The sequence below is a fragment of the Macadamia integrifolia genome, chromosome 2, assembly GCF_013358625.1.
Source record: "Macadamia integrifolia cultivar HAES 741 chromosome 2, SCU_Mint_v3, whole genome shotgun sequence".
Taxonomy (NCBI): domain Eukaryota; kingdom Viridiplantae; phylum Streptophyta; class Magnoliopsida; order Proteales; family Proteaceae; genus Macadamia; species Macadamia integrifolia.
In genome coordinates this window covers 38,444,171-38,456,752 of record NC_056558.1, presented here as the reverse complement: position 1 = coordinate 38,456,752, position 12,582 = coordinate 38,444,171, and the positions used below count along the sequence as shown (strand labels likewise).

The window sequence follows — 12,582 nt, the reverse complement described above, 5'->3', positions numbered from 1 at the left end:
CTGCAATTCCAAAGACTTATCTAGAGACCGTTTTCGGTTCATGACCAACATGGTTGTTCACTACCCATGCGCCACGTACCATGCCATTTAATTTCTGTGGTCCAAAAGTGTCTGATGAGAAGGCACCTTATAAATTCCTTTGTCACTCTCCAAGTTCTGATAATCTTTGCAGCAGCTTAGGTAGGAATTAGACTTATTGGGCCATTAAGGAGGAGGGAAAGAGAATCCGATTGGAAATAATTTATTAAGTGAACACTTGATATTTGTTGTAAATAAAGTTGATGTTTTTTCACCTAATCTGATGATTTGGTTTGTTTTTTTATTTCAATTTCAGATTGATTTTATGAAATACATGATAAATAGATTTTTTGATTGCATCAATTTGAATATTTTAAGAATAAGAAATCCATTTGGCAGTTTAATTTCTGAAATAGATTTTCTATATTTCTTTTCACACATAGACCAGCCTACTAACCCTTACTTCATCAACAAGCTAGTTACTTTTGGTTGCATCATCAGAAGTATAGTAGTCATGTAATGTTTGAATGTTGGTTGTAAATTTGTACTCTATAAACATTGGAATTTTTCTTTTAATTACTTTGAGGTCCATTAGAGTAACGCTTAGAAAGGAAGAGATGAAGGTGATCATTAATTACTTATCTTAGAAGATTTCAGTTAGTTTTAATCATTTTCAGACTAAAAATAAGTATCATTCTAATTAGGGAGATCCTGATGACAATTTTTTCAAAAGGAAAAAGATAGAGAAGACTATCTGTTACAGGGTTACAACAACCCAGCAACCCTATTACCGAGTTGATTCCTGGCTCTCTGCATGCTTCCAACCCTAGAAAGAGACCCAGGTTTCTGCCTCAACTTTACAACCTACCAGACCATGCCCAAAAGCTGCAAAAAATAAAATCTCTCCGGGAAAAGATGAATGAAACTCATCCAAACTCAGAAATATGTGACTGGCCATGGAACAATTTACCTTTATTTTTTGAATTGTACAAATTGATCAAGGTAGTCAACTTTTGCTTCTCTCCTCCAAATGAGGTGAGTATTTTGTTTAAGCAATTGGCTTGTATGGTTATGCACCCAAAAAAATAAAGGTTTTCTGGTAATTGGGACAAATGTAATCATCTTTCACTACTTCATTTAATGAAGTTTCTTTGTTTCCATTAAAAAAAAAAAAGTTTAAAAATCATCCAAATCTAATATTTCAAATACCCAGAAAGAGCTACAAAATTTATATCAGAGACTACAAGAAGTAACTTAATAATTACAAGGCTCACAACACAAATACAGTTCCCAAGTAGCTTTATTAGATCCATCAAGAGGCAATGTTAACATTGATCACCATCCATCTCATATGATTTGTTTTGTAAAAGGCGAGTAGAATCAAATATTTTAGGCCTTATCTGAACTATTTTCTGCTGCATCAATCCTGATCTGCAATCCACACAATTCAAGACTATAACTATCTCATGCCGTTCCATTAGGTTGAGAAGTATACTGCTTTGTGCATCAAACTTGAGCCACAACCTTAGCTAATCTTTGCTTCACAGAGACCAGGCCCCTTCCTGTCTTCTTGAGGCTCAAAACAAGTATACACTGAAGGGGCCAACCTCAGAGAAAACAAATTGATCATTAGTAACCAGTGTGTGTACAGTGCTTGATTTCAACAAGGGGACATACCAAAGCAATCCCCCCTCCCCAAAACAAACGATTTCCAAATCCAGCCCAAGTAAACCCCTCAACTAAGCCTTTATCCAACTACTCGGGGCAAGCTACTGGAATCCCATTGGCTGGTTCATCTCAACAGCCTGTTTAATACGTGGGAATCGATCAGCCCAACGAGCATATCCTGCACATGGATGAAAGCAGACGTCATAATTCAAACTGCAACTTGAAAGCTTAGTACAAGTTCTGCTTAAAATGGTAAGTTAATCCATTTTCCACAGGGCTTTGTCACACAGTGCAGATGCCATAAAAAATTAGACTGCAAAATAAGTTTGATTTACAAACCCGCAGTAAGAATCTGATGAAGATCAACTTCTGCTCTAGCATCATCCGCCATTTCCTATATAGAATTGGATGGAGTAACAATCAGCATACAACTTATGGAATCTATTGCTCGTTGATGTGTGACTGACACGTGGGGCAGGAATGCTTTTATTTAGATCAAAATAACACATTGAATCAGTTCAAATCGATCCAACCTATTGATTCTAAAAAAATATTCATATACATGTTATACTGGGGAAAATGTAGTCACATTCAGGGAAAATAAATTAAAAGAAAAAAAAAAAACACTGATCTCCTTAAGAGGTACACGAAATGATGGGATCTTAGCCCTGATCTGCATTTAAAGCATGTCATGGATTTGTTATAATCTTCTCTAGCAAGCGCTTCATCTTTTAAAAAAAAATTCTGCCAGACACCAAGAAGACTATCTAGAGTCTAATTACAGAGCTTTGATTTCCCACTCCATCTTATGCACTGAGATATGATACTAAAGAATTGTAAGCCAAGTTACCTCCCCACATGTAGCCAGACCTCTGACTATGAGCCGAGAGAGGTAATTAAGAATGCTTGGTTCAAAATCAGGGCCATTTCGCAGAGACTCCTCTGTTGTTGAGTCAAATATCAGAGAACAAATGCTTGAAGACATCATGATAATTGATGGATCATTAACATCCTCTGAAAATCATATTAAGTTATAATCAAGACAGGTATATTTGAATCAGCCCCTTGCAAAGGAAACTTGGTGACCTGTTCGAACACTTTCAACTGAACAAACAAAGAACCAAGGCAAATTTGTTCCTTTCCAAAAGGTAAAAAGCAGAACCAGAACATACCTTTGAAAGGGAATCCAATATGAAATTAGATTTGCAATCAACAGTAGGAAAGAGAAAATAATGAAGACGACAATTCATTAAATTGAGAAAACAATTCAAAGAATAACAGTATCATCTAGACATAACTAGAGATAATTGATAGACTTAATCAAAACAATTCAAGATGTTATCAATGGAAACAAGACTAAGAATCTTCTTGTAAAAAGTGTATACATTATTTAGCCAGGGTAGTGTTGTTCTTTTTACATATATTCCATATTATGTAGGTTCGCTACCAAAAAATATTATGTAGGTTGCCTGTGAATTGCTTGGCTCTCACAATTCCTCTTCTCATCACTTTTTTCATATTTCTGATTTGGTATCAAGGGGGTCTCAGAGCTGCTCTTGCATCTCCTTTTTTTCTCTCTTTTTCCTGGGATTTCTGGGGACTGGCAGAGAAGATGAATCTATTGAGAAAGGTGAGCGAGGAAATAATGTGCAGAGAAATGCAGAAGGCCCCAAAAGGGCACGGTTCAACTTCTCCATGAACTACAACCCAGCAACAAGCCAACACCTCTTTTTCCTTATGTTAGGGTTGGGGGATCATCACCCTATGGAAAACCACAGCACCTACACAGTCTATAAAGCACCACAGATGGACAAATACACCCAGCGGAATGAGATCACATATTGATGCACCAATTTGTTGCACAACCACGAGACCACTGGAGATTCCTTTCCTACATTCCACATTGGCAACTGAACACTTCCAACTCTTCTCTCCTTGCTTTTGTGGCATATGCTTACTCAATTAAGGACACTTCTAACTATTCCCTCCTTAGTTTTGTGACTTCACAAATATTATATGCTTATTCCTCACCTCACAAGAGGAATCATCCACCTACTTCCATAACACAAAAGCAAGAGAAGTAACCTCATCCACTGTTTGATTATGAGGAATGAATTGGTCTGTCTACACTGACAACACTCTTTATTTATAAAAAATTGAAATAAGTACAAGTTGCAATTATGCCCTCATAAGATAGAAATACCCTATTACAATACTCCCCGTCAAGTTTGTGCACAAATATCACACACACCAAGCTTGGACATAATTGGATGAAAAAGTTCACTACTTAACCCTTTAGTAAAAACATCAGCTAACTGCTCTCCAGACTTAACAAAAGGAATGCAGATCATCCTTTGTTTCAACTTCTCTTTAATAAAATGGTGATCAATCTCGACATGTTTCATACAATCACGCTGAATTGGATTGTGCACAGTGTTGATGGCAACCTAATATCACAGTAAAGAATCATTGGTAAGGGAATAGGGAGATCTAGATCTTTCAAAAGACTCTGGAGCCACATAAATTCACAAATGTCATGAGACATAGCCCGAAATTCAGCTTCAGCACTAGATTGAGCAACAACATGTTTCTTACTCTTTCAGGTGACTAAACTTTTTCCCACAAATGTACCATAACTAGTCGTAGACCTCCAATCATCCGAGGAGCTGGCCCAGTCAGCATTTATAGCCATAAGAAGAAAAGAGTACCCCTTTCCCTGGGTCAGACTTCACCGTAGAATACGATATACAACTTCTAAGTGTGTGGAGTAAGGATCATGCATATACTGACTAACCAAACTAACAACATAGGTAATATCTGGACAGGTAAGAGATAGATTAACTTCCAAACTAATCGTTGATACTGTCCCTTATCCACAAGATTACCATCTTGTTGGAAATGTGAACATTGGCTTCCAGTGGAGTGTGCTGGTTTGCAACCAAGCATCCCTATCTCAGATAACAAGTCAAAAGTATATTTCCACTGAGATAAGTGTCTCAGATAACAAGTCAAAGAGTATATTTCCACTGAGATAAGAAAATACCCTTGGTGGACCCGGCAACCTCAATGCCAAGGAAGTAGTGCACCTTGCCAAGGTCCTTGATCTCAATTTCTTGGCCCAAGTAAGCTTTAAGATGAGAGATTTCCCCAATGTCATTGCCGGCGACAACAATGTCATCCATACAAACAATAAGGATGGCAATCCTGGAACCAGAACACTTGATAAACAATGTGTAATCAGCATGACTCTGAGTGTAGCCTATAGACACCATAGCTTATAGAATCTCCCAAACCAAGCACAAGGAGATTGTTTTAACCCTTATAGCGCAGTAGCGCACACTTGAGTTTGCAAGCGCATGCTTGAGTTTGCAAACTTTCCCAGTAATTTTTGGGCAGGAAAATTTAGGAGGCACATCCACATACACTTCTTTTTCAAGCTCACCATGAAGAAATGCATTTTTTACTCAAGCTGGGTAAATGTCTTTTTTTAGAGGACCTCTTTGGCAGAGGCTGATTCCATTTGTTATCAGTTTGGGGATTATGGAAGGAATCAATAAATGAGTTTTACAATGAAAGGAAAATGAAATTTCAAATATTTACGATGAAATTGGAATATTTATTATGGAATGTCCATATTCTTCAACAAATTTTTTTGGCATGGAGGAATCCACCACTTTTAGGCATGATTTGTGACCTCTCATGGGGGCTGCAGACCTTTTCAGTATATCTTTGCATGTGTTACAAGGGGGTGTATTGTTCTTCAGGCATACTTGTACAGATCTGTTTGACCAAATAATGCTCTCTTCTTGTTGTCACGTATTGATAAGAGAGAGAGAGAGAGAGAGAGAGAGAGCTATTTAAAAATCCAAATAAGGAAATTGAACAGCTAGATACAAACATAAATAAAATAAACATGACTGATTCCAACATGAGACTGATCCAAATAAAAGTAAAAAACACCAAAACAAACCTTATTAATACTTAGATACAGAGAAGGGGGAAAATCAACTTCACAACCCAAATCAAAAGGAAAAAAACACATAAAACCCAAACTGAAACATAAATAACAACTCTAATTCAAATGCTCATTATAAAAATCAACGCTTAACATTTGCAGACCCCATAGAAAATTGAACTCCATGTGAACCCCATACCGCGTAATTCTTTTCTCTCTCCATCATTAAAGCTGCGGCTTAAGCTATGACATGGTTTAAGATTCATATGCAGTTTAAGCAATAAGCCTAGGGAGATGTCTTGTGATAGTCGAGCAGAAGTCTACATAAAGTTGGGCTAACATTTTGATAGACACTAAGATGAATAAGAAAATACGAATATTCACTCTGTTTGTTGGCATTGAGAATCAATAAGGTGATATGTATATTAAAGCTCCAAGGAATTTATTTGTTTTGACAATCTGTTCCGGGCTGGCATGGGGGAGATATATGCTCCAGCTTGAGGGGAGTGCTCATATGCCACAATCTATCCATGACTCCATTCAACATATTTGAATATATAATATGTGGGAATTAAGCAAACTGCTCAGTCTTTCTACCTTATCTCCTATGTCATTTATCAGTTCTTTTCATTTCTGATAGTTCTCATTAAAATTTCTCAAGGAGCTTAAAATAAATTCAGACCCCTTATAACCATATACAGTTTAATTATTATGTGATCATTCATATTCATTTTAATGCTACAATTGCATTCATGCCCAAAATTCATCAAACCAATTGGGATAGCGCTGTTTCACCTAGCAAAACATGCAAAACCTTGAACAACTAAGAAGATTCATATAAAGATAAGGGAAAAAGAACCCTGCCGGTCTGGCATAGGAAATACTCAGACACAGCAAGCACGAAATGACCGCGCTGCCCCCTCCCTGCGTGTGCTGAAGATGCTCCCGCTTGAGTTATTATTGATCTGTGTGTCTGGCATTTCCTGCACCAGACCAACAGGGTTTTGTTTCCCCCCTAAAGATAATTTATACTGAATGCAATGCATATTCTAAGGATAATACCACCTTCCTTTGCAAAATGAATTTTGCTGATAGAAGCTGTACTAAATGGGTACCTGTCCAGTAGGTCAATGCTCTTAGAAGACGAGCAGAACCAGAGACATCCAATTGAACTCCGATTTCCTCTCTCTAGTGACCAAACAAAAAAAAAAGTACATTAAGAATTTATAGAACAATACCAACAACTTTATTTAAGTTCAGCACTGGAATGCAGCCAATTGTTATGGAACTACCTTCAAAAGGAAATTTATGACAGTATCACATGCCAAGAATATGGTACCATCATTCTCAACCATCTGACTGTCAGGCTCAATCAATTTCACAAGGCAATCCACAACCTGTTTACCAAATCAAATTTAGTTGTTTTCGTATTTATCAAAACAGTAGTGCCACTAAAAAACTTGCACTCCATTATGCATCATCCCACATGAAAAATTCAATGCGGAGGATGAAAGTGTAAGAGCGGAGGGCCAAAGCATAAAAAATATAAAATAGAAGATACATTTTCAAGACGTTGCATCTTTTGAGAAGACGTGTCAGAGCTAACAGAGGAGCACCCCAGCTCTTCTTGACTTTAAATTTAGATTCAGGAGTCTCATTTCTTTCTCTGGTTGGAGTTCAGATGGCATATAGGGCATGGAGGCTGTCACTGTTTGGGGCATATTGGTGGTGATGAATAGTGTCAGTTTGAGGTCCAATCTTGACATTTGGGGTGGGGATCCCGGTGGGCTTCCTTGGCTTTTGTTTTTCCATGCCTTGAGAAAGTGGCTTTGATTCTCCTGTCCTTTGGGCTCCTGTGATTTCTCCCCATGGGCATGAATTGCATTCTCATGTCTGTCCCATCTCTTTTTCTAATTAAAATTTCTTTTACTACTTACCAGGGGAAAAACGCAAAAGAAAAGCAGCTATGGAAAAATAATACCTTCCATGAACTCTACTCAGCTTCACAGCATTAGAATTTGACAACTTTAAAAATAAAAGTAGAAAGTTATCTAAAGACTGCTACATGCCTGATATTTTTTACTAGTCTAAAGAAAGTTAAGAAACTTACAGCATTATAACCTGTAGTCTTTGCCAAAACCTTACATCCTTCAACATTCATGGTGATTTGGCATAGCATTGGAAGCATGAAACATACAGAGTAGAAAGGGCTGTCGTTCAATTAACAGAAGCAATAAATTTCCAGCTATCAATGACCAAACACCTAATATAATAAGCACAGTTATCATTCACTTAAGCAAAAACACAGTATCGTGGTCATCAAAAACCTTGGTTCATCTTCACCTTCAACAGAAAGAATGTACTCAAGAAGTTCTTGAACTTTTTCCCTGCCTGCTGATGGTGCTTCTGCCAGATAACTGAAAAAAATATATATGTTTATATATAAGGTTATAGCACATCCAAGAGGCATGTAATCAAAATCAGCACCATCACAATTACAGCTAGTAGTTCAGATGGCAAGGGGAAAAGGCACATAAAATTTTCATGGTTTTCTTATTTATTGGGATTATGAATTTCGACATTTTGATAACTACACTTATTCCTTCAAAGATAACAAAAGTTTCTTTGCACAGCCCACATGGGAACACCTTTCTATGTGACCACCTAATTGTGCCATGTGGAAGGGTGATGAGGCATTCCAACCATTGGATAGATAGGGACATGCTTTGCATTGGCCATATGTCAAATTTCAGAGCCATATTCAATTGTATAAGAGTGTACCAGTGCACGAGGTTCCCGCTACTGCAGGGTCTAGGAGGGGCAGATGTATGCAGCCTCACCCCCTGACCCCCGCTTAGCAAGAGGGCTGTTTCCAAGTTTTGAACTGCAACCAACAGGTTGCAATAGAGCAACTTAAGAGTTGCGCCAAGGCTCGCTGCCAAATTCAGTAAATGTGGCAAGATGGACAACAAAGACGATGTAGGAACAATGACATCATGCTCAACTAATAAGGTCCAGTTAGCAGCTGGCATCCCATGCGCATTAATTTTCAGCAAGAAGGGTAGAACAGTAACAAGGTGATGGATGACTAGGCGAAGCAAGGGGTTATTAGACCTAGACTGTGTTTAGGGGAATCTATGCCTTAGTGAAATTTTAATCAGAGCTAATCATTTGGGTTGGATATGCATGAAGTGTAGGGGTTGTCCTTGTGCAGGGCTGTACTGCTATGTGCTCTTATGTACCATATGTAATATTATGTATTACTGATTTTCCACCAATGAAGTTGTTATTTATCAAGGGAGAGAGAGAGAGAGAGAGAGAGAGAGAGAGAGACCATTCCTGCTACAAAACCTACATCCAGCTTATTGAGGCCTAAAAAGGTCAAAAAGAAAATAGGGTTACAATCTTGTTGTAACCAAGTTTGGTTACAACTTACAACAAGATTTTCCCATATATATAGAAAGAGAGAGAGATACACACACAAACACACAATATATATACAACTAATAGTAATCAGACAAAACAGTACAACAGCCAACCTAACAGTTTGTCAGGAGATCATAACTTATAAATAGTTACAACTTGTGTAGCAAGCATACCTTCCAATAATCCGTACTGAAGCTAGAAGATCATCACCTTTCCTGTCTCCATGATCCTGTGAAATGGTGATTCAAAATACAAGTCAAGCAAAAGCCTACTTTTAATACTGAAAACAAACAATGTCACTGATGACATAACCTTTGCATCTTGTAAAAATTCCAGAACTACACCAATTGTCTCATTGAGGCCAGCTATCACTTTTGTTAAAGTACTTTCACTGATGATGTTTCCTGCAAGTTCCACCAAAAACCAAATAAAAGAGAGATCGAACTTGCAAAAAACCACAACAGGCATATCTTATACGATGATGATTTTCATATGATTGTTTTACCCAAAGAAAAAAAAAATGAATAAATATTTCCAAACAGAAATGGGAAGGCTTTAACAAGATACACCACAAAAGTGAATAAAGTGACGTGCATATTCTTGTATTCATGTTGGATGAGGTTCACAAGGAGGTCCTATGTTTCATCCACAAGGTTGGTGATGTGGTTCAGAAGAAGAACAAGAAGGCCAGCAGCAAACCAAGCCACTAGAGTGGACCAATAGGCTTAATTTGAGTGCCCAAAGGGTTATATGGGTCATGGGCTGACTATTTTTGGGTTTACTACTGTCATAGGCCAATTCTATAAGCCCAAATATTAGGGTTTTATAGCATCCAGGACTAGTGTTAGTCTCTATTTTAGTAAGTTGTGTTCTTTATTAATGGTATTTCTAGGAGGCTATAGACATTGAAAGTTGGCCCAAGTAAAAGACCCTTAGGACGCTGATATCCGACAAATCATAACCCAGAAAGTACTGTTCACTTTCCTGGCCACAGCGGTATAGCATGCCACTAACCAGGCTGTGGGGGTAGTTCCTGCCCTCCCTGCCCAAGGGATGTAGAGGACCAAAGCCCTCTGACTGATTTTTTAGAGAGATTTTATTATGGATAGGATTTTTCCCTTAAAAAATATATAATATATAAATAAAATAAAATAATAATAAAGGAAATTTACATATACCTTTCTTGAGGTTTAACCTAATTAAATCCATCCCCCTCGTGTCTCAAAAATTACAAATAAACTAGCCCAGCTAACACCGTAAGAGGTGTTAGTTTTAAAATGAAAAAAAAGACATAAATACCCTTTTATATATGTAAACTAAAGCAACTAACACGAAATACCAATTTTACCCTTTCCCACTCCTTATATCAAAATCCCCAGATTCCCCAAACTGAAATAGACGACGACTTTCAGTTTAGCGGAGCAATAACAGCCGAGATTGAGAGAATTCCTGTAGGGTAAGACAATTTAGACAAGGAACCGCAGAGAATAGAGAGGTGACTGAAAGAATTACATCAATGATGCCGAAGAATGAAATCGCAAACCCTATATCATTTGCATTTCGTCACTGCAACAACATTGGCGATGGTGGAGGCCTACATGATTACTACAGTCACAGATACTAAATGTTGCTACAAGTTCTGAAAGACAATTATGGTTTCGAAAAAATCCAAGAGAGAGAATCACAGATATATTGGGAATTCAGAAGAACCCAATTCGATCTAAAGAAAAAAAAAGGAAAGTCTCAATCTCTTCCTCTTCCTCGACTTTTGTTCTTCTCCCTGTCATTATCCTGGATCTCAAATCTCAATGCAACGTAAATAGAAGGTCCTTAGAGTTCAAGTCAACAGAGAATAAGTGTAAAAATTAGAACAAGGCATGTACCACACTCCCACTCCCGACGCTGACTGAGTGAATTCAATTAATCTATTTCCATGTATATCGCGGTTTCATCGGGATCGGATCCATCGATTTCAATTAGAATCATAATTCATCTTTTTATTGATCCTCGTTAGTCCCACTTACTCCTCGTTTGCCATTGCCGGCATCGGCAGCGCTACTGCTGGAACTGGTCCCTCCCAAAAGCCCTCTTCATCTTGGCCATTCTTCTTAGCCTATCATGGACAATGCAAGTAATTAGGAACATCTCCTACATCAACTTACCTTCGCCGGACGTTGTTTTGTCACCTTCACTGGAAGTTGTCTTCTAACCTTTGTCGGACAAGGTAGGTTTCAAAACTCAAAGTCGTCGTCTATTTTAGTTTGGGGAATTAGGGATTTTGATATAAAAAGTGGAAAAGGGTAAAATTGGTATTTCGTGTTGGTTGCTTTAGTTCACATATGCAAAGGGGTATTTATGTCTATTTTTATTTTAAAACTAACACCTGTTAGCTGGGTTGGGTTTATTTGTAATTTTCGAATGCGAGTGGGTTGGGTGGATGTAATAAGGTCAAACCTCAGGGGGCGTATATGTAAATTTCCCTAATAATAATATAATAATGGAAACAAAATCGGCAAGATATCACGCTAGTAGTATAAAGCGCATTTCGCTGGCGAGAACCCATATCATTGGAGAAAATCCCAAATCTCGTCGAAGAAAAAGCAGATCTCGTAGGAAATCTTTTGAAACCCATGAGCATCTATTTTTAGTGTTCTTTCTCTCAAGTCTATTTAAGAGAGTATCCTTCGAAAACTGTGGAAGATGGACTTCTACTCCATGCACTCCAAAACGGATTCGAGATGCTATCACCTTTAATGTGAGAAACAAAGTTCTGCACAACTATGCAGTTTGGGAAAACACAAGCAGGAATGGACGTATAGCTTCCTCATGGGACCCCCCGATTATCTCTCCCCCCTTTTTCATTCTCTTTGTTTTTTCCCCTTCCCCCTTTTTTGTGCCATCCCATGTTTGTTCTTTGGTTTGTTTCTTCCCCTCCCCCTTTTTCGTGTATCCTCTGTTCCCTTGCTTTTGTTTCTTTCTTCCCCCCCCGCCCCCAAATGGTATTGGGTTTGTCCAGCCCTACTCTTAGGGTTGATTTTGTCCCACTCCGACTAGGCTGGTTTCCTTTGGTTAGGGTCCCTTCTCTTGATTCATTTGTTGTATCTATATTTCCTCTCTTTTTTGTCTTTAATTTATTTTCCATTCACCCAAAAAAAATCTCATCAACGAGATCTCAGACCCACAGCTATAAATAGCCGGCCCGAAATTCATTATTCGAACGGTTGAAATTCCTAAATTCTGAGATATACCGTGTAACAATATACGTCGATGTTACACCATAAAGCTACCAAAAGACAAGAGCACCCTAGGGCTCAAAAGTTCAAAGAACGTGTGGAAAATCTACAAAACTGGTTTATGCTCTCTATTTGGGGCCAAAAGAGGTCTCTCTCTCTCTCTCTCTCTTCCATTTCAATTACTATTATACTTTCATACCATTATAATGCATAGATTTCTATATATAATATAGGATATTATATTTTATGCCATTATAATGCTTACATTTCTAAGTATAATGT

At 37.9% G+C, this 12,582-nt stretch overlaps 1 protein-coding gene across 1 annotated transcript in view; it reads right to left on the bottom strand.

The window, feature by feature from the left end:
- Positions 1-1,198: 1,198 nt before the first annotated feature.
- The window catches only part of LOC122062794 (neurochondrin), a 32,838-nt gene continuing 21,454 nt past the window's right edge, over positions 1,199-12,582 (bottom strand). Inside the window, exons 10-18 of the mRNA XM_042626438.1 lie at positions 9,380-9,471; positions 9,241-9,296; positions 7,969-8,058; positions 7,752-7,851; positions 6,934-7,038; positions 6,757-6,829; positions 2,537-2,700; positions 2,026-2,080; positions 1,199-1,864 (exon numbers count right to left, since the gene is read on the bottom strand). Of these exons, the coding sequence (XP_042482372.1) occupies positions 1,788-1,864; positions 2,026-2,080; positions 2,537-2,700; positions 6,757-6,829; positions 6,934-7,038; positions 7,752-7,851; positions 7,969-8,058; positions 9,241-9,296; positions 9,380-9,471 (812 nt within the window). The 3' untranslated portion in view covers positions 1,199-1,787. The remainder of the gene's footprint in view (positions 1,865-2,025; positions 2,081-2,536; positions 2,701-6,756; positions 6,830-6,933; positions 7,039-7,751; positions 7,852-7,968; positions 8,059-9,240; positions 9,297-9,379; positions 9,472-12,582) is intronic.